Source organism: Nyctereutes procyonoides, unplaced genomic scaffold, assembly GCF_905146905.1.
Source record: "Nyctereutes procyonoides isolate TBG_1078 unplaced genomic scaffold, NYPRO_anot_genome, whole genome shotgun sequence".
Taxonomy (NCBI): Eukaryota; Metazoa; Chordata; class Mammalia; order Carnivora; family Canidae; genus Nyctereutes; species Nyctereutes procyonoides.
The window spans coordinates 49,499,331-49,521,033 of record NW_026575142.1 but is presented as its reverse complement, the minus strand read 5'-3'; the positions used below and the strand labels follow the sequence as shown (position 1 = coordinate 49,521,033).

General features: G+C 37.3%; 1 protein-coding gene across 4 annotated transcripts in view; it reads left to right on the top strand.

Annotated features, from left to right (window-relative positions):
• The window catches only part of IGF2BP2 (insulin like growth factor 2 mRNA binding protein 2), a 155,956-nt gene that overhangs the window by 110,860 nt on the left and 23,393 nt on the right, over positions 1 to 21,703 (top strand). For all 4 annotated transcript variants that reach the window (XM_055308536.1, XM_055308534.1, XM_055308535.1 and 1 more), the window contains 7 exons: positions 2,553 to 2,601; positions 3,700 to 3,751; positions 7,000 to 7,063; positions 9,693 to 9,965; positions 11,847 to 11,981; positions 20,928 to 21,050; positions 21,406 to 21,541. In XM_055308536.1, coding sequence (XP_055164511.1) covers positions 2,553 to 2,601; positions 3,700 to 3,751; positions 7,000 to 7,063; positions 9,693 to 9,965; positions 11,847 to 11,981; positions 20,928 to 21,050; positions 21,406 to 21,541 — 832 coding nt within the window. The remainder of the gene's footprint in view (positions 1 to 2,552; positions 2,602 to 3,699; positions 3,752 to 6,999; positions 7,064 to 9,692; positions 9,966 to 11,846; positions 11,982 to 20,927; positions 21,051 to 21,405; positions 21,542 to 21,703) is intronic.

Here is a 21,703-nt window from a genome sequence, read left to right as displayed (position 1 = left end):
TTTAGAGACTATTTCTACTGGAATACTGCTTAACAAACATTGCAGTTACTGAACTAATTGCTTGATGTGCATTCTCTTACATGAGATGTTACAGGGAAACGTTATTATTTTGGACCCATTTAGTTAGGATTTGGGGTAATCTGCACCTGGGCAGAGTTTGACAGCTTACACATTAGAAAGAAACAGAGTTGGCTAAATAAATTAATATTTTGTTAAATAAGATTTCAAGAATACCTAACCTAATTATGGAAGAAGTCAGGTGTTTGTTTTTTTGTTCTTTTTTTTTTTTTAGTAGATTCTAGCGTACTTTTCAAAAATAAATCTTGTGTATTCATTCAAGTAGCCTTAGTAGGAATTTTAATTGTTAATTTTTTAAAGCAAGTAAGACATGAATACATTCTCATTTAAAAAAAATGACAGAGGTAGCTAAAATAAGTGTATTTATTCCCCCTTTCACCAACCTCTTGTAGCTACCTTTTTAATGTATTTGCAAAGCACACACATTTAATAACATGTGGTCTGTATAGAGCACTTAAAAAACAGGGTCAGCCTAATGTATAATTAGATCTCTTCTTATAACAGCATGCCTTGGAGAGTTTCCTAATGACCATGTCCACGTGTTTACTTCATTTCTTTAAGTAATCTCTACACCCAAACTTTCAACCCCGAGATAGAGAGTTGGATGCTCTACTGACTGAGACAGCCAGGCATCCCTACTTCATTCATTTGTACAGCTGTATAATGTTCCATCTTGTGACTGTCTGATGATTTATTTATTCTTGCCCTGTTGGTAGATTTTAGATTATTTGCAGTCTTTGTCATAACAAACAATGCTATAGTAGCTATCTTTTTTCCAAAACTTTGTGTTCATACATGGGTTTCTTCCAATAAGAATTATACCAGTAAATTCTTAGTTAGCATTTAGAATCAATGTTTATCTTTGGAGATAAAAATATTTTTCTTTAGAAATATTCAATTTCTTGCAAATTCTGATGCCTTTTCTATAAATAGCTAGGCTTGTGACATCTTCAGTGGAACATTCCATGTAGCCTCTACATGGGATGGTGTCAGCAGTTTTATTATGAACTATTGCCAAAGGCAGTGTCAGAAAAAAGGCTTCATAGCATAGGGGTAAAAATTAGTTCTTGGTTCTTTTTCCTCCTTCCTATCCTGAGACAAGATGAAAGGTTCTATAGACTGGCTTGTATTGTCATTGAAGGAGCCCTATAATAAAGCACGAATGCCTTCTCATTCTTAAAAATAAAATAGAAGTACTGTATAGGATCTAGGATGGCCCCTCCTTGCATTCAATAAAAACAATCTGAGAAAACTGGAGCCCCTGATTTACTTCATTGTTTGTTTCCATGTTTCCTCTCTCTTTTCCTCTCTGCATGAATTGTAACATTTTTTTCTGGAGCTATTGCCAAAATTAAAGGCATGAAAAAAGATGTGGCTGTGTGTTGCCACTATTTGGTACCTCTGATACCAGAAGGAAAGAACAAGTAATGGCTGGTACTTTGGCCATCATACCCTTTCTCTTGCAACACCCTCAAATGGATATTTAGGGGAATTGAATGTCAAGTCCATCCATTAAAATGACCTCTCTAATATTTAAATGGTGCTCTGTTTTCCTTCCAGAATCTAACATGTTCTTAAAAGATAGAAAAAAAATTCTTATCCTATTCTTTTTTTCCACGTAACTTTAATGTTTACATTAAAAAAAAGAAACAATCTAACTCAAAATTATCAGACTAGCAGGATGTCTCAGCAAAACAGAAAAATCCTCTGACTAGAAAGGCAGGAGAAGGCCCAAAAGTCCATCAACAGGAGATGATGGACTTTGGTACATCCAGGTAACACAAAATAGAATGAGGATGCTCTCTATCTGCCAACTTGGGAAGATCTCCAGGATGTTACTGTTAAGGTGGAAAAAAAAACAAAAAACAAAAAACCAGCATACAGAGAGCTTGTTTCTACAATTAATATCCAAATATTTCTGTAAGAAAAGAGGAGAAATAAGAATTTGTATTCACTATTATTTGCGTAAAGAAACTGAAGGTACTTATTTAAAGATAACAAGTAATTTTTGAAAGGAAGTTTTGTATTAGGTAAGGTGTGAGCTAAATCTGATCTTGTTTAAATCCACTATATATGTGAGTTCAGCTATCATATTTGAGCTGAAGTCTCTTTTGGGGTAGGGTCAGTTGCAGGACCATATATTTTGGGGAGGAAGTTAAAATTCTGTAATTAGAATCTATATGGGAATTTAAATTCTAACTTCTTTGGCAAGAAATTGGAAAGGCATGTCTGCATTTAAACATTTTTTTTTTAACCGTATTCAGACTTGTTAGGTTTTTTTCTTCACTTTTTTCCCCAAAGTAACTGAAACCCTTAAAACATCATGCTTACGAGTCACAGCTGGAATCTCTTGCTGATGCCTCAGTAAATACAGTGAGAAGTGAACTCAAACTCTGGTCTTAAACCTGTTTTTATTATTTGCTGAAGTCCGTGTCCTGGAGAAAGTGTTACAGTCTGAGCTTTCATTTTGACAGGAGCAGAAAAATTCAGATCCGAAACATCCCTCCTCACCTGCAGTGGGAGGTAAGCCAGTGTCACCTGCATATTTATTGTCTTCCTGCTCTCTATCCTCACCTTACTTTATAATAGGCCAACAAAACATCTCTCCCTCTGTTAGTTCCCTGAGGAATTAGAGGTCCTCAAGTCCTTTCCCACAAGGCCCCAGAGTTTTCTCTCTTCCTTTTTCAGTATCCTAAAGTATGTGATCTGCCATAACTTTAGGGTTTGTCCCTTTTGTTGGGCAAGATGTATGCTTTGAGCCCCCCTGTTCTGTCTTCTCCAGCACCAAGCAGCAGCAAACTCTGAAACTAAATGTATACCTGGTTTGTGATTTTTATCTCACGATTTTGTAAAAGATTTTTACTTTTCCAATTATGATTTTGGAAAAAAAAATCAGTGGAAGCCCAGTAAAAATAGAAGGGTGTTAGACTAGATTTTTGTTTATTTTGAATTAGTTTTGCTGTGAATAGTAGTTAAGATATAGTTTCAGAGTTGTAAAACTTATAAAATAGCAACCTTAAAATTTAAAAAGATAAAATTCAAGGAGTAGCTTTATTGCACTATTTAAAAACAAACTGCCCCAATGTTTCTTTCCAAATGAAACAAAATCAAAACAGCCTTAAAGGAAACAAAGTTTTGTCTGACATTTTTATTACTTAAAAAAATAAACCTTTATTATGAAACAGTTCAAATATATATATCCCATTGCTTTGTAAAATAAGGAGTTCCCTAGAGAAAAACAGAAGGAAGAATGATTAAAACTTCCAAGAAGGACAAATGAGCCTTGTATTTTATTCTCCTTGTCATTTCAAAAGCAATGTGTTCCAACCATCACGATGAATGTGATTGTTAACATTTACTAAGACTGAAATCCTGCTGTGTTACCCCAGTGAACAGATTACTTGAGAGCCAATAAGCAAATACAAGTCCCATATATTTATTCAGTTCTGTTTTGTTGAAAGACCTGAGGTATCAATTTATTTAGATTATTCCTATAACTATCCTTCCTTTGTTTTATTTCATTTGTTGGAAAATATCACTAAACCATTTGTGTGTGTGTGTGTGTGTGTGTGTGTGATCTTGTCTTCCCATTCTGACATTGAAGCTTTTTTTTAATTTCAGGTGCTGGATGGACTTTTGGCTCAGTATGGGACAGTGGAGAATGTAGAACAAGGTAATAAGTGAGGAAATTAGCCTCTTGAATTTTGAGGGGGATTATTAAGTTATTTCTTATAGGCTGGGTCAACTCCAAAGAGAAATAGTAAATTCAGATTCCTTTTAAACAGGCTTCCTCTGCGTATGAGAGATAGTCAAATCTTTTTATCCATATCTGTATAATTTGTTTTTTTAAGGAATATGACTTACAGGTTGGTTTTTTAATACTCTGTTAATGTGCAGACAAAACACTATCAAGCTGAGGTAAGCTTAATTCACTCGGAAGTAATTGAATTTACGTTGTTACAGTTTTCCTCTTCCTGGCTAAGAACAACAGATCCCTAATATCTTAGGTTGAGTGTTTCTCAAGGAAGAGGACTCCTACACCAGAAGCGCCCATGATACTTATGAAAATGCAGATCCCTGGGGCTCACCATAGACCTACAAAGTAAGACTCTGTGGGGCAAAAGTTCATGAATCTGTATTTTAAACAAGCACCCCCAAGTGATTTTTGTGTGTACTCAAGTTTGAGAGCCACAGATTTAGGAAGTTTTGGAAATCCACAGAAAATATATACTCTTCTTTCTGCCGCTCTCACTTTTATCATCTAAAACATGAAATGCTATGATTAAAAAAAAAAAAAGAAGATACTTTTTTTAAAGAAGTTGATATCTTATGTAGCTCTGTAAGAGTCCCAGAAAAGTAGATTCTAGGCTCCTGATATGATAGGCGATAACATGCAATAAAGATTATTTTTCTTTGGCCTGATGTAACAGTCAGTAACATGCAATAAAGAAGAATGTGAATTAGGTCATTTACTGACTGTGAGCCCTTGGGAAAGTCACTTACTCTCACTGACTGAGTTTCCACCTGTATAAAATGGGGAGAATAATGTCTACTTCTTTCTGTATCACTAAATAGTTGTGGCACCCAGAGAGAACCTGTATAAATATTTGTAGGCAGTGGAGTCCTGTATGATCTCAAGGCTAAGGTTCACTTGGAACTAATCACAGCGAACCCATTTTCTTACATGCAATCTGTTCTATCTGCCAGTATAATAATCATTTTTAAGTAGTAATTATTCAGATGTTCTCCACTCCATGAATATTAAAAATATTATTATTCAATTTCATGCTGCTGACTGCCCATGCCCAAAGGTGAAGGGAAAGAGCTCAGAAAGAAGACATGATTTACACGGATTCTATTTCTCAGTTCTTGTTATTTCCCTCAACATGGAAAAGAAGACATTCTAATAAGGATTGGATGTAGTAGGCAAGATGGCCTCACAGACATGAACCTGTAAAAGTTACTAGCTAAGACCATGTTATAAATTCAGGACAATGCCATGCAAGGAAGAATTATTTCAGGTCCCCAGGGCGGTTTACAACTCCTAGCGCACCTGTGCCCTGGAGACCACCCAGTTTCCAGCTGCCTCACAACTACAGGATAGAAGTGTTGGGTTTTCTGTTTTGTTTTGTTTCATAGGTGATTCCTGATTCAGCAGGAAAACATTTTCAGTAGAGTTTTAAGAAACTTTTTAGAGTTTTTATGTCCAGCGAAATAAATTATTTGAATGGAGCTCAGTTCTTTCCAGAATCGCAGAACTGTCTGATTTCCTGAAGACAAGTGTCTTTGAATAACAGAGAATATGACTAAGAAGTGAGAACAGAATCTGAGAATCTGAGCATCCTAGTGGATAGATTTATTCAGGAGGTCCAAACCCTTTCTCCCTTTCTGGGAGTCGACAGCCTCATCTGGAGCACTAGAAAGCAGCAAATAGGAACCCTCTGTACATTCTGTGTGTCAGCACTGAGAGAGGACGGTTGTGGGCTGCTCATCCCCTGTTTTGCACTATGAGGACTTCTCTGGGTAAGTGTGAATTAGGGCAGCAAGAACACTCCCGGGCAGAGCCAGGCTGGGCTCAGCATTTATGACATGTAAATCTCAGGGGCATCTCCTTTCTGAAGACTGTACATCCCTTCCCTGTGAAGGCTGCAGCTACTCAGAGGTTATCGGATACACAGTATTTTGAGCCGTGGCCTTTAACCTCTTTGAGAGTCTTATGGAAATTATAAACCAGAGGAATTCATATATCCACACATTTGAATCTTTGGTCGGGGTGAGGGTGGGGGTGTGAGTTTATATAGAATTCCTAAAGCCCTAACACGGATCTAGGATTAGGAATCCCTACACTACAGGGTTTTATTATTACTTTGGAAAGCAGCTTTATCATGGTTTTCTTGAATTATCATTAACTTCCTGTTGTTGTTAACTCCAAGTCTCCCAATAGCTTACAAGTTTTTTAAAGGGAGGATCTGATTTAGTCATGGCTACTTGTTTTGGGAAAACTGGGATTTGGGAGTTACCTTTACTGGCTTGGATTGAGAAAGCTTTATCTTGCCTTTTGAATTTATTTTTAACTTCTGACTTTAGAAGAAGAGGCAAGCAGTTATGAACCAGAGTAAGCCAGCTCACAAGAGTTTAGTATTTAGTCACTCTTAGAGTTCTCTCCTTCAGCCAAGTAAGTTATAATTGTCAGTTTTCTTTATTTATTATATACAATTATTAGATTTAACTCACACAGTCATGGAGCTCAGTCAAAGGGAAACAAAAATATTAATTCAACTCTAAGAATGAATGAAGAATTAAAATACCTTTTATTATTTTATTCATATATCCAGTTATTTAAAAATAAAGGCAGAACATAACATTAAAACTCATACCTTGACGGTAGTACAATAAATTGATATATACTTCTAAGAAAATAATCTGAAAAATATGCATTAAGCGTTATGTTTTGTTACCCAGTTATTTTTCTTTCGTGACTTTGGCCTAAAGAGTAATTCATAAAACAACACAAATCAAATGATGTTTGCAGTAAAGGTGATTTTTTGCAACACGACTTAGAAGAGCAGATATTGGGGATAACCCATATGTCAACAATTGAATGGTTAGGTAGAAATCATGGCACATTTACTTAAATTTTATATAGACATTAAAATGAAAAATACAAACGTGCACATACAATAGTATTTATAAGTGAAAATGTAGCTTTGAGTTGTATATACAATTGATTACAAATGTGCATATACAGTTGATTACTATTTACTATGAATGCATGCGAATAAAGATAGAGATTCAGATAACTGTGCACTTAAACTGATGAGTTTTTTGTTCATTCTTTTCTCAAGTTAGTCTGTTTACATTGAGCCAGAGGGTGGCAGCTTTTTTTTCCCTATGACAGTATAGTTTTTGCTTCTTTCCTAGTCAACACAGACACAGAAACTGCCGTTGTCAACGTCACATATGCAACAAGAGAAGAAGCAAAGATGTAAGTGGGTTTGGACTACTTTCCTTTTAAAATTTTGGAGGGGGGGGCAGCCCCAGTGGCTCAGTGGTTTAGCACCGCCTTCAGCCCAGGGTCTGATCCTGGAGACCCGGGATCGAGTCCCACATTGGGCTCCCTACATGGGGCCTGCTTCTCCTTCTGCCTGTGTCTCTGCCTCTCTCTGTCTCCCTGTGTCTCTCATAAATAAGTAAATAAAATCTTTAAAAAGTAAAATAAAATAAAATTTTGGAGGGTTGTCTTTGAATTCCAAAAGATCCTTATCTTTGACACAACAGAGGAGCTCTAGGACATCTCTGCTACTTACTTTTGACATGTCAGTGGAGCTCGAGGGCATTTATACCATTATCCAGGGTGTCCATTTGTTGGTTGTACAGAGTCTTTATCTTGAAAAATATTGAGCCAGGGCATCAAAACTGAGGTGGGTGCTGTGTCTTGACATGGTCGGGAATAGAGGCACCAGTTCTCTGACACTGTGTTCCACAGACTCTGCTTTGCCAACCGGTGGGAGCTTCTTTTACCTGGAGCTTCCTCCATGCACCAATCTACTTCTCTCCACACTTGGTGAAGAGATAATTTCCTCTGTGTAATATTAAAAAGGGGATCCATCTCAATGACAGCAGCAGCAGCAGGGAGAATTGTCTGGAAGTGGTTAATCAAAAAGTGCCTGGTTTGGGTTCTTTTTCCTAACTTCCATTCACCTCCTAGTCCCTATTTATGATTATATTGCTTCATTGATGGTTAATTTTGAGGTTTGCGGTTAATGGACATGGAATTGGGTCTTTAAAAACAATAACAACAACAAAAAAAACCAAGTTCTTTTCGTAGGAGGTCTTTATTTTTTTTTTAAGATTGTATTTATTTATTCATGAGAGAGACAGAGGCAGAGACACAGGCAGAGGGAGAAGCAGGCTCCATGCAGGGAGCCCGACACGGGACTGGACCCCAGGTCTCCAGGATCAGGCCCTGGGCCGAAGGCAGTGCTAAACCGCTAAGCCACCAGGGCTGCCCTGTAGGAGGTCTTTAAAGTGAAATGCCTGTCAGGTCATTGTAACTAGAATTATGGTCAAACATGGCCATGTTTCGTGGATGTGGCATAACCTTGGTTATACATCTCAGAATTATAGCTTTATTATTTTTCAGGTTTCAACACACATGATGATATATTTAACGCATCTTCCTACCACTAGTCTTAAAAAAATTAATTTTGCATTGAAAAAGGCAATAGATCATTTGCTGTTGACTTCAGCCACATGTACATAAGCAGGATATATATCAGCAACTCACTGTTGTAGTTTGTGTCCAGCTGCCACTTAGCTAGGACCTCCATACTTGATATGATTGTTGCTTTTATTGAATTCAAAGATACTACTTTGTAATAAATTCACAAATGCTAAACATTAACCTAGGAGAATAAGGCTATTGTTTTCATATGCTGCAAAAAACCTGTGAAAAAATTGTTCCACTTCCCGTATAATTTTAAAAATGCAATAGTGAGATATTGTGTATTCCCTACCAAATTAATAAATAATTTTAAATAATATGAGGACTCAAGGAAACAAATGCTCTCTTAACTGCTATGGAATAGTAAGTGTTGAAACTTTCCAGAAGCACACTGAGCGGTACTTAATAATATCAGATTTCTGCATGTACTCTCTGACCCAGCAATTCCATTAAGAATTTGTCCAGTATGCAGTTGGAGTTGCAAAAATGCCTATGGCAACACTATAAATAATAATAAAAGATTATATATGTATAACATTAGGGAATGAGTGGCAAAAGCTATGATAAATCAACAGAATGTTAAACATCCAGTAAAAACTAAATTGCAGGACATTTGGAAATTGCATGACTTGGAAAACATTTAGATTATGCCTGGGTGGCTCAGCAGTTGAGCACCTACCTTTGGCCCAGGGCGTGATCCTGGAGTCCTGGGATTGAGTCCTGCATTGGGCTCCCTGCATGGAGCTCCTTGCATGGAGCCTGCTTCTCTCTCTACTTATGTCTCTGCCTCTCTCTCTCTCTCTGTGTCTGTCATGAATAAATAAATAAAATCTTTTTTAAAAAATAAAAAAATAAAATCCCTTCAGGAAAAAAAAAGAAAACATTAAGAGTATTAACTGTTTTTTAAAGATTAAAAAATAGTGTATATGCCATTAATCCATGTTTTATAAATGATAATTATATTTAAGAAAAGAAAGATATAGGATGGACTAGGTTTTTTTCTCATTTGTGCATATCTATTTCTGAATTTTCAATAATAGTATTATCAAAATGAGAAAAAAAAGCAAAATGAGAAAAAAATGACTCATAATTTAATACCAATATTTATAGAGTTTTTGTTGAGGGGGATACACCTTGGGTGGTGAAAAAAGGCAGAATGCATAGTTGTATATCACGTGTGACAAGGCCTGTACATTGCAATTGTTTAATTATTAACCACAAGCTCTAAGGGAGCAGAGCTGGCATCTGCCTTGCTCACCACTGTATCCTTGGGGAGGATTAATGCTGTTCACATTGGCAACTAGTAAACTAGACTGAATGAACGTATCCCCTGGCCTGAGGGTCATCCTCTTTGACATCACTCTCTAACAAAGCTCACCTGCTCCTGCAGAGCCATCGAGAAGCTAAGCGGGCATCAGTTTGAGAACTACTCCTTCAAGATTTCCTACATCCCGGATGAAGAGGTGAGCTCCCCTACGCCCCCTCAGCGAGCCCAGCGTGGGGACCACTCTTCCCGGGAGCAAGGCCACGCCCCTGGGGGCTCTTCTCAGGCCAGACAGATTGATTTCCCGCTGCGGATCCTGGTCCCCACCCAGTTTGTTGGTGCCATCATCGGAAAAGAGGGCTTGACCATAAAGAACATCACTAAGCAGACCCAGTCCCGGTACGTGCCTCCGGGGCTTCCTTTGCTTCCTTCTGACAGGCTCCTGAATGCTGGTGGGTCCCAGTCATCCTCAGGTGGCTGTTGCTTGCATCAGCAGTGGGGGGTGGGGGTGCTGTGCTGTATGGGATGGTAGCTTCTTAAAATAGAATTAACCAACTAACAAAGCTTGGGATTTAATGTGCTCTCCTGCCAGTAACCTAAAGGTCACACCCTGAAATACTAAAGTTTCATAAAGAAGGTACAAATGACTTAACAGCTGAGAATTGTTCTCATAAGCTTACTTATGCTTGTGAGTACATCAATTTCTGAAACATTAGACTTATGAGGCTGAGTTTTGTGGGATCCCAGAAACCACTTATCTTAGTTCTTACCTCCTGTCTTGAGTTGGAGCCCTGAGTCATAGTCATCCTTGGAGATCGCTTAGGTGATCTCATAATTAGCTACGTAAAAGAAGTGAATAGGTCTGCTATATTGATCAAGAAATGAAGTACATTAACCTTATGTTTAATTTCTAAGGAGATTGAATAGGAGTAGTAGTTGTAGGGGGTAGTAGGAATTGTAGTGGATAAAATGACCTGTGGGATTGTTGGTTTTTGAATGTTCTTAAGAACACAGCATGATGCAATGAAGAAAGCACAGGACACAAAGACCCATATTCAGGATTTACCATTTAATGGCTCTATGATCTTAGGAAAAAATTAACTTCCCAGAGCATCAACTTTGTTCCATAAACCAGGATTATTGTTAGAATTAGGACAGTCAGGCAGATTGAAAGAAATAATTGCTGTGAAAGCACTTAAATTGCAAAAAAACAAGTTGCTGACAAACGGGTTATTTACATGCCTAGCACATTTTTTTCACATCATTCATTGAGTGTCTTGTAACCTGAAAGAGAAAACACTATTTTCTTCAAAGTGTCTGAGTTACTGCCAAATGATGGGCACTTATATGTACGAGTCCCAGAGTTCATGGTCATAGCAGTGAAATGATGAGCCAGTAGAGGAGGGAAGTACTGTCTGCTGTTCCATTTATTTTAAAATCTGCTCTTTTCTCCCCTCCAAGTTTGCTTCACTGCAAAAGTGATTTTTAGTTATGTCTTTTTGTTCCAAAAATTTCTTAAAGTGGCTTTAAAAATGCAACAAGTTTAAAGAGAAGTGAAGTTTAGTTCTCAAAGTATGTGCCCAATTTTTGCAAATAGGCCAAAGACTTGGATCTTGGCTTTCTAACGGCCAAAGCAAAAAGGGATACAATCAATTATGTGATTTTCAAAAATAACAAAAATAAGTAGGGCCACAACTACCCTAAGAAGTCTGATAAAGTCATCAAGTTTTTGAGCCATTAGTTTTAAGAGCCTGGAAGAAGGCAGGCTGCCAGTGGCAAGGAAACCAAAAACTTCAGCAGAGAGGGCATTCCTCTGTTTTTAATCCACACTCAAATATATAAAGCTTGCTTGAATTTGGTGTTTGGATTTGGATTAACATATGGCTTTTAAAAGCTACAATCAGTTCAGAAACTGGCACCATGCCAGTGTGCAGTGTTACCCCACTCACTTTACCCTTTGCTTCTATGATCATTTGAAAGACTACACAAAATACTTCATTTGCCAAACTGGCTTCATTACCAAGTTGGCTTGGCGCCTTTGTCCCACAGCACTCCGGCAAGAAATATTCCCTTCTAAATGGAACTGCAAAGAATTCAAGTTTGGCACAAGACCTCCTGCACTGCTTGCCGCCGTCTTGAAGAATGGCATTGGTTGCAAACGTGCTAATGACACTTCATTGTCTGTGTCCTTGCTGTATGTTGGCCCGTGAGATGCTTTCTCAGGACTAGGATCCTGTCCCAGAGGACGTTGTGTTACGGCTCCTGATTCTTTCCCTACAGGGTAGACATCCATAGAAAGGAGAACTCTGGGGCTGCAGAGAAGCCTGTCACCATCCATGCCACCCCAGAGGGGACCTCTGAAGCATGCCGCATGATTCTTGAAATCATGCAGAAAGAGGCTGATGAGACCAAACTGTAAGTGTGCAATGCATATGATGCCCAGATCACTTAACAGAGAACAGAGTAAGTTCTCATTGATGTAACACAGAAATTTTTTAAGACCTTTAATTCTATTACTCGATATAGGGAGCAGGGGACAGATTATTTTTAAGAAATTTGTTCCTTAGGAGAATACAGTAGGAAATAGATCTTTTATGTTTATGACATGACTGTTTCTCCACTTTCATGTTTCTTTTGGTCATCTGAATGTTTCCATCACTCATTACTAAGAATTAACTGGTAGAAACATATAGATACATGCTTCTAAGGCCATGCAATGATGGAAATATTGTGTATCTGCACTGTTCAATATAATAGCCATTAGCCATATGTTGCTATTGAGTACTTGAAATGTGGCCACTGCCTTGGAGGAGCTAAATATTTTATTTTCATTCATTCAAATTTAAATAGTCACATTTATGGCTAATGGCTACCATACTGGACAGTGCAATTTGCATGGAATGTATGTTGTCATCGAAGCCATCATTTATTGTTCTGGAAAAGGTTTTTACCACCATGTTGCACTCTTAAATTTTCCTTAAGTAGGAGAAACTGCTATCCAAGTAGCTACTTTACTCTTCTTTCATTTCCTTCCCTCCTTTTCTTTTTTTTACAAAATACTTCTTAGGATTCCTGAGTGTTGTACCAATTCAAATGATACAGTTCTTACTATACCCATTGACTTTGTGTTATAAATGAATTAGTGATAATGGAATAGATGATAAAAGGAGTTCCCCTGTCAGTTTGGCAAATCCACTTAATGGGTAGTGGCGGCAGTTTTATAAAGAAGCAGTGAGGGATGAATCAAATATAAAATTAACTTAGAAATAATGTCAAATAAGAGTGTTCTAAAACCAAGAAGATTAAAAGAAAAATAAAAAATAAAACCAAGAAGATGAAAGTAGTCCTTAAAAACAAAATATTGCAAATCTATTCTCACATTTCATAAGCAACTCTAACTTATGAATTTATTACTTATGAATTATTCTATTTGAGGCCTTTGAAACCTCCCAAATGCCATGGCTTAATTTGAATAAGCTCCTCCCTCAACCAAGCTATTGAGAACTTTATAACACCCTTCCTGGTCCTTCAGCCTCAGGACAAGCAATTTCAAATATTCTAAATAATCCAAAAGACTGATATGTAAATGAAATTCTTGAGTTTTCACATAGGGCCAACATAGAGGTTGAATATCTCTGAAATCAGTTTTTTTCAGTGCCGCACTGTGCTAAGTGCTGTGCTACTGCCATAAACAGGACCCAGACCCTACTTTCATGGAGCTAATGATCCATTGGGAGAGATATTCGCTAAACAAATACTTACACCAGGAGGTCATCAAGCACAGCCATGAGACATGTGAGAGTCGAAAATAACTGCATGTAGGGGATCCCTGGGTGGCGCAGCAGTTTAGCGCCTGCCTTTGGCCCAGGGCGCGATCCTGGAGACCCGGGATCGAATCCCACGTCGGGCTCCCGGTGCATGGAGCCTGCTTCTCCCTCTGCCTACGTCTCTGACTCTGTCTCTCTCTTCATTTATGACTATCATAAATAAGTAACAGTTAAAAAAAAAAAAGAAAGAAAAGAAAATAACTGCATGTAAGTGAAGGACCATCATCAAGGTTTTTAGGAGAGCAGGAAGACATTTGGGGGATTCAGAGAAGACTTCTTTCTCCCTGATAAGTGATGTTTCAGCTGAGTCCTGAGAGGGATGAGCAGGAGGTTGGAGGATGTAGAAGAATAATCCTAAATTTTCTTTTTTACTCATTTATCAAGCATTTATTAAGAAGCTACCACGTGCTGGGCAGTATTCTATGTGAACAAAGCCTACAAAAACCCTCCCCTCTGAAAGTTCCATTCTGGTGGCATTTCTTCAAGTGTCTGTGTATAGTAGGAATGCATGTTAGATTGCTTTTGGTCCTAACTAGCAGAAAACATATAACAAGTCACTTAAGCAATAAGAAACTATTATTCTGTCATATAACAAGAAGTCCTGAGGTGGATGACTCCAAGGTCAATTGAATCACAGACTCTAGCCACCACCTTTCTTTCTGTTCTGTCTTCCTTGGGATATCTGATACTGGCCTGGTAATGACAGGATGGCTATAGTGATTTCAGACCTTCTGCCCCCACATAAAAATATTCAAAAGTTGAAAGAGAGGGCATGCTTGTTCCTCCTTTTTTGAACTTTTTTTTTCTGGTAAAAAACACAAAATTTATCATCCTAATCGTGTTTTTTGTTGAGGTATAATTGACATGTAATACTATATTTGTTTGAGGTGTACAACAAAATTATTGGATATTTGTATATATTGTGAAATCATCACCACAATAAGTCTAGCTAATATCCCTCACCATTCATAGTTATTTTTTTTCTTGGACTTAAGATTTGCTCTCTTAGGGACTTTCATATATTCAGTATAGTATTATCAGCTATAATCACCATGTTGTTCATTATATCTCATGACTTACTTATTTTATATGAAAGGTTTTTTTTAAGATTTTTTATTTATTTATTAGAGATACAGAGAGAGAGAGAGACAGGGAGAGGGAGAAGCAGGCTCCATGCAGGGAGCCTGATGCAGGACTTGATCCTGAGTCTCCAGGATCATGCCCTGGGCTGAAGGCAGTGCTAAACTGCTAAGCCACCGGGGCTGCCCTATATGGAAGTTTGTAAGTTTGACTCTCTTCACACATTTTGCACACACACCTCACCCCTCACACACCTCTGGCAACCATTAATCTGTTCTCTGTATCTATGAGCTTGTTTCGTTTTAGATTCCACATGTAAATGAGATTATGCAGTATTTGTCTTTCTCTGATTTATTTTACTTACCCATTTTTAAGTTTACAGTTCAATAATATAGTCACATTATTGTAAAAACAGATTTCCAAAACCTTTCATCTTGCAAAACTGAAACTCTATACCCACTGAACAACTCTCCTTTTCTCTCTCCCTCTAACCTCAGTAGCTAAAATTTTACTTTCTGTTTCTGTGAATTTGACTGCTTTAGAGACTGCATATAAGTGGAATCATACAGTATTTTGTCTTTTTGTGACTGGCTTATTTCGCTTAGCATAATGTCTTCAAGATTCATCCATGTTGGGGATCCCTGGGTGGAGCAGCGGTTTGGCGCCTGCCTTTGGCCCAGGGCGCGATCCTGGAGACCCGGGATCGAATCCCACGTCAGGCTCCCGGTGCATGGAGCCCGCTTCTCCCTCTGCCTGTGTCTCTGCCTCTCTCTCTCTCTCTCTCTCTCTCTCTCTCTCTCTCTCTGTAACTATCATAAATAAATAAAAAAAAATAAATAAAAAAGATTCATCCATGTTGTAGCATGCAGCAGGACTTGCTTCCTTTTTAAAACTGAATAATATTCCTTTGTGTGCATATATTACATTTTGTATAGTCATCCATTGATGTACATTTGGGTTGTTTTCACCTTCTGGCTATTGTGAATAGTACTGTTATTATGAACATGGGTGTACAAATATCTCTTCAAGATCCTGCTTTTTCCCCCCAAGATCCTGCTTTAAATTCTTGTGGATATATACCCAGAAGTGAGATTACTGGATCATGATAGTTTTATTCAATTTTTTGAGGAATCTCCATATTATTGTTTTCCATAGCAATGATATCATTTTATAATATCACCAACAGTACACAAGGGATCCAATTTCTCCGCATCCTCACCAGTCCTTGCTATTTTCTGTTATTTGGTAGTAGCCAAACTAATGGATGTGTGGTAATAATTTGTATTCATAGTATCTCAGATTATTTGCATTTCTCTGATAGTTGATGATATTGATCATCTTTTCATGTGCTTATTGGCCATCTGTATATCATCTTTGGAGAGTATCTAATTTATGCCTATTTTTAAAATGGGTTGTCTGATTTTTTTGTTGTTGAATTGTAGGAGTTCTTTATATATTCTGGATATTAATCCTTTATGATTAGTGGTACATGATTTGCAGATATTTACTTCTTTTCCCTCGGTTACCTTTCTACTCTGTTGACCATGTCCTTTGATGCACAAAAGTTTTTAAATTTGATGTTGAATTTGTCTATTTTGGTGTTCGTTGCCTTTGCTTTTGATGTCTCATTGCTAAGCCTGATGTCATGAAGCTTTCCCCTGTTTTCTTCTAGGACTATTATAGTGTTAGGTTTTACATTTAGGTCTTTATTCCATTTTGAGGTAATTTTTGTATGTGGGCTAAAATAAGGGTCTAGCTTCATTCTTTTGCATGTGGATATCCAGTTTTCCCAGCACCATTTGTTGAAGGCTGTCCTTTTCCCCATTGTGTTATCTGGGCACCCTTGTCAAAGATCATTTGATCATATATGCAAGCGTTTATTTCTGGAATCTCTATTCTGTACCATTGGTTTATTTATCTCCCTTGATGCCACTACCATACTGTCTTAATTACTGTAGCCTTGTGATAGGTTTTGAAATCAGGAGGTGTGAGTTCTCCAGCTTTGTTCTTTTTCAAAATTGTTTTAACTGTTCAGGGTCCCTTGAGATTTCAGATGAATTATTTTATTTCTGCAAAAGATGCCATTGGGAATTTGATAGGGATTGCACTGAATCTGTAGATCACTTTGGGTAGTATGGACATCCAAACAATATTAAGTCTTTCAGTTCATGAACATGGGATGTCGTTCCATTTATTTTTGTCTTCTCTAATTTCTTTCATCAGTCCTATGTAGTTTTTTAGCATATAAATCTTTTATCTCCTTGGATACGTTTATCCTGTCATTTATTTTATTCTTTAAGACACTATTGTAAAATGAAAATGTTTTTTCTTAATTTTCTTTTCAGGTTGTTCATTGTTAGTGTATGGAAACAAACTTGATTTTTGTATGTTGATTTTATATACTGCAACTTTGCTGAATGAGTTTATTCTAACAGGTTTTTTTTTTGTGGAATCTTTAGAGTTTTCTTCATATCACATCATATTATCTGCAAACAGAAGATAATTTACTTCTTCATTTTCAATTTCAATGCCTTTTATTTCTTTTTCTTACCTAATTGCTCTAACTAGCACTCTAGCTAGCACTTCCAATACTAAGTTGTATAGAAATGGTGAATGTGGGTATCCTTCTCTTGTTCCAGATCTTAGGAAAAGCTTACAGTCTTTCACTATTGAATATGATATTCACTGTGGGCTTTTCACAAAAGGCCTCTGTTTTATTAAGGTAGTTTCATTGTATTTCTAGATTGCTGACCGTTTTTATCATAAAAGGGTGCTAAATTTTTGTCAAATGCTTTTTTCTGCATCAATTCAGATGATCATGTGGTTTTTTACCTTTATTCTATTAATGTATATTACATTGATTTTTATATGTTGAACCACCCTTACATTCCAGAAGCACATCCTACTTGGTCATAATGTATTGTCCTTTTATTTTTTATTTTTATTTTTTTGTATTGTCCTTTTAATGTAAAATACTTTTGAATTCATTTTCTTATATTTTATTGAGGACTTTTGTATCAATATTTATCAAGAATATTGGACTGTAGTTTTCTTTTATCGAGTGTCTTTGTCTAGCTTGGTATTAGAGTAAAGCCGGTCTCATAGAATGAGCTTGGAAATGTTCCCTCTTCTTTAATTTTTTGGAAGAATTGGTATTAATTCTTCTTTAAATGTTTGGTAGAATTCTCCAGGGAAGCCATCTGATTCTGGGCTTTTTTGTTGGGAAGTTTTTAAGTACTGAATCAATCTCCCTACTTATTAATTGGTCTGTTCAGATTTAGTATTAGTAGGTTGTGTGTTTCTGGGAATTTATCTACTTCTTCTAGTTATCTCTTTGTTGATGTATGCGTGTTCATGGTATTCTCTTATAATCATGCTTATCTCTATAACATCAGTTGCAGCATCCCCTGTTTCACTTCTGATTTTAAATATTTGAGTGTTCTTTCTTTGCTTTAATCTATATATTTATTAATTATGTTGATCTTGTCAGAAACCAATTTTTAGTTGTTTTTTTGTTTTGTTTTTCTCTTCTCTATTTTGTTTATCTTTGCTCTGATCTTTATCATTTCCTTCCTTATTAATCCAGCTTTGGATTTAGTTTATTCTTTTTCTAATTCCTTGAGTTTAAAGTTGTCAATTTGAGATCTTTCATTGTTTGTTTGTTTTTTAATCCATTCAGCCAATCCACATCTTTTGGATTGGGAACTTTAATTCTTTTACATTTAACGTAATTAATTATTAATAGGGAAGGACTTCCTATTGCCATTTTGTTGTTTTCTAAATGTCTTGTAGCTTTATTGTCCCTCCTTTTCTCTTTTACTGCTTTCTTTAGTGTATTTTTTTACTTTGTTCTTTGCTTTTTGGTTTTTATAGTGATACGTGTTAAGTCTCTTTTCATTTCCTTTTATGTATATCTATAATTTCTTCGTGGTTACCATTGCAATTACATAAAACATCTTAAAGATATAGCATTCTATTTTAAACTGATAGCAGTTTAACTTTAATCATATCCAAAAACTCTGCTCTTTTACAATTCTACACCCTACTTTGTTACTGATGTCACAAATTGCCCTTTATATATTTTATACCTATTAATAGATTTATCTTTTTTAAAAATGTTTTTGTCATTTAAATTCTGTGCATCAAAATCATTATAGTACAGTTTATTGTATTTGTATTTACATTTACTAGAGAACCTTGTATTTTCATATGGCTTTGTGTTGCTATCCACTGTCCCTTCATTTCCATTAAATGATTCCTTTTAGCATTTCTTGTAGAGCAAGCCTAATAATAATGATCTCCGTTATTAGCTTTTGTTTATCTAGGAAAGTCTTAATATCTCCTTCATTTTCACAGGATACTTTTGCCAGATACAATATTCTTGGTTGATGTGTTTTTCTTTCAGCATTTTGAACATTTCATCCCACTGCCTTCTGGCCTGTAAAGTTTCTGCTGAGAGGGCAGCCTGGGTGGCTTAGCGGTTTAGGGCCTGTCTTCAGCCCAGGGCCTGGTCTTGGAGACCTGGAATCCAGTCTCATATCAGGCTCCCTGCCATGGAGCCTGCTTCTCCCTCTGCTTGTGTCTCTGCCTCTCTCTCTTTCTCTCTGTGTCTCATGAATAAACAAAATGTTTTTAAAAAAAGGTTTCGGATCCCTGGGTGGCGCAGCGGTTTGGCGCCTGCCTTTGGCCCAGGGCGTGATCCTGGAGACCCGGGATCGAGTCCCACGTCGGGCTCCCGGTGCATGGAGCCTGCTTCTCCCTCTGCCTGTGTCTCTGCCTCTCTCTCTCTCTCTCTCTCTCTCTCTCTCTCTCTCTCTGTGACTATCATAAATAAATTTAAAAAAATTTAAAAAAAATTTAAAAAAAAGTTTCTGCTGAGAAATCTGCTGATAATCTTATGCAAACTCTCTTGTTTGTGAATAATCACTTTTACTGCTTTGAAGATTCTCTCTTTGTCTTTGCTTTTGGACAATTGGATTATAATGTGTCTCAGTGTGGTTCTCCTTGGTTTGTCCCATTTGGAGTTCTTTGAGTTTCTTGAATCTACATGTCCATTTCTTTCCTGAGATTTGGAAACTTTTTTGCTGTTCTTTCTTCAAATGAGCTCTCTGCCCTTTCTCTTTCTTCCTTCTGGGATTTGCATGAGTTTATTAGTCCACTTGATCCTGACCCATAAATTTCTTAGCCTTTGTCTGTGCTTTGTGGGGGCTTTTTTCATTCTTTTTTCTTTTTTCTACTTTTACTTGATGATTTCAAATGACCAGTCTTCAAGTGTGCTTGTTCTTTCTTCTGCCTGTCAGATTTGCTTTAATGAATTTTGTTTTGGTTCAGGTATTACGTTTTTTAGTTCTATTATTGTTTTTTATAGTTTCTCTGTTGATATCCTCATTTTGTTCATTCATGGTTTTCCTGATTTTGTTTAGTTGTCTCTCTGTTCTCTTTTAGGTCATTGAGTGTCTTTATGACATTTGTAAATTCTTTGTCAGCTCATGGATCTGCATTTCTTTAGGGATGGTTTCTGGAGTTATATTTTGATCCTTTGATTAGCACATATTTCCCCATTTCTTTGTATGTCTCTTAATGTTTTGCTAGGATTGGGACATTTATAAAAAACAACCATCTTACTTACCCGCCCTGTTGGAGGTGTTAGGGCCTCTCAAACCTCTTCTGACCTTTCTCCCCCTGACTTCTGACTATGGAACTGCAGCTCTAACATTACTACTCACCTCAATTTTCAGCAGCTTCTAAAACGCTGGCGCCCTTCTCCTCAGTGCTTCAAGTGAAGCAAGGCAGAAACCAATCCCTCGGGCAGCTCCCAAATAAGCTAGAATGTTGGATATATGGTCTAATCTTTTGTTTACATCCCATGGGAGGATCCCTGGTATGGGAGATTTCCTCCCATTTGCTCCTTGCTATGCTGCATAGGAGAAGGAGCAAGAGTAGCCACGCCAAACACTGCAGATTTTCCCACCTCTTTTACTGGAGTCTTTTCTTGGCTTTATCATGACCAGGGTACCATAGTTTCTCAACTGAGCTCTGGAGTTCTCACAGAGGTATTTCAGTCTCTCTATGGTTGTTAATTTGGTTATCTCTGTGGGGTTAGGAGGGCCTGTAGCATCCTAGTGTGTCATCCGGAGCTTGTCTTTTTTAAGAGCAAGAGAAACCTTCCTAAAGTCATGCGGGACTTCTCCTCATAACTCATTGGCCAGATTTGCCTCCTAGACCCACTTCCAGGCAGTCTCAACAGGGAATAAAATTACCATGATTTGGCTTGTGTTAATCAGAATCCATGCACTGGGGTTGGTGAAGGAACAAGCCTCACCTACAACCCATAGCCACTTGGTACCTGAACAAAATGGTTTATGTTTGTAAAGGGAAAAAAGTGGTTTAATAGCTCTTAGGAGGCAACCAATATGTCCACTTTAAGTGTTAAATTATTGTTTGTCTCTTTTAGAGCTGAAGAGATTCCTCTGAAAATCTTGGCCCACAATGGCTTAGTTGGAAGACTGATTGGAAAAGAAGGCAGAAATTTGAAGAAAATTGAACATGAGACGGGGACCAAGATAACAATCTCATCGTAAGCCACCCATTCCGGTTTAATTGTGCCCAAAATGGAGAACTTGAGCATTTTGATATGCCCAGCTCCTTCATCTGCCTTTCCTTAAAATGGGATTATAATCATAAGTGATGTAATTTTCTCCAACACCATCAAAACAAGTGCATAGTTACCAGTCAGACATTTTCTGCTATGGATATGAGCTAAGTCACCTCTAAGATTTGAAATAAAATGACAAGTATTTGATACAACAGTGTGTGGTGAGGGAACCCAGTTTTCTCCCCATGTCCTCCACCAAGACTTGTTTGTGATCCTTCTGGGATTTTATTTTTCCTTTTGAACAAAGGAAATCTCTCTTTTTTTTCCCGGTGGCCAGCTTGCAGGATTTGAGCATATACAACCCTGAAAGAACCATCACTGTGAAGGGCACAGTTGAGGCCTGTGCCAATGCAGAGGTAGAGATTATGAAGAAGCTCCGTGAGGCCTTTGAAAATGATATGCTGGCTGTTAATGTAAGTGCCGAATGCTTTCTTCTCTACTGGTTTTTACATGTGTTTTCAGGCAGGACACAAGACTCTCTAAGAATAGTTGTCATTCAGCGAGTGAGGAAGTGCCTTAGAATAGATATGCGGAGTTATTCCTGCCTTCTTGGGGCAAGAGCATTAAAACAAGCA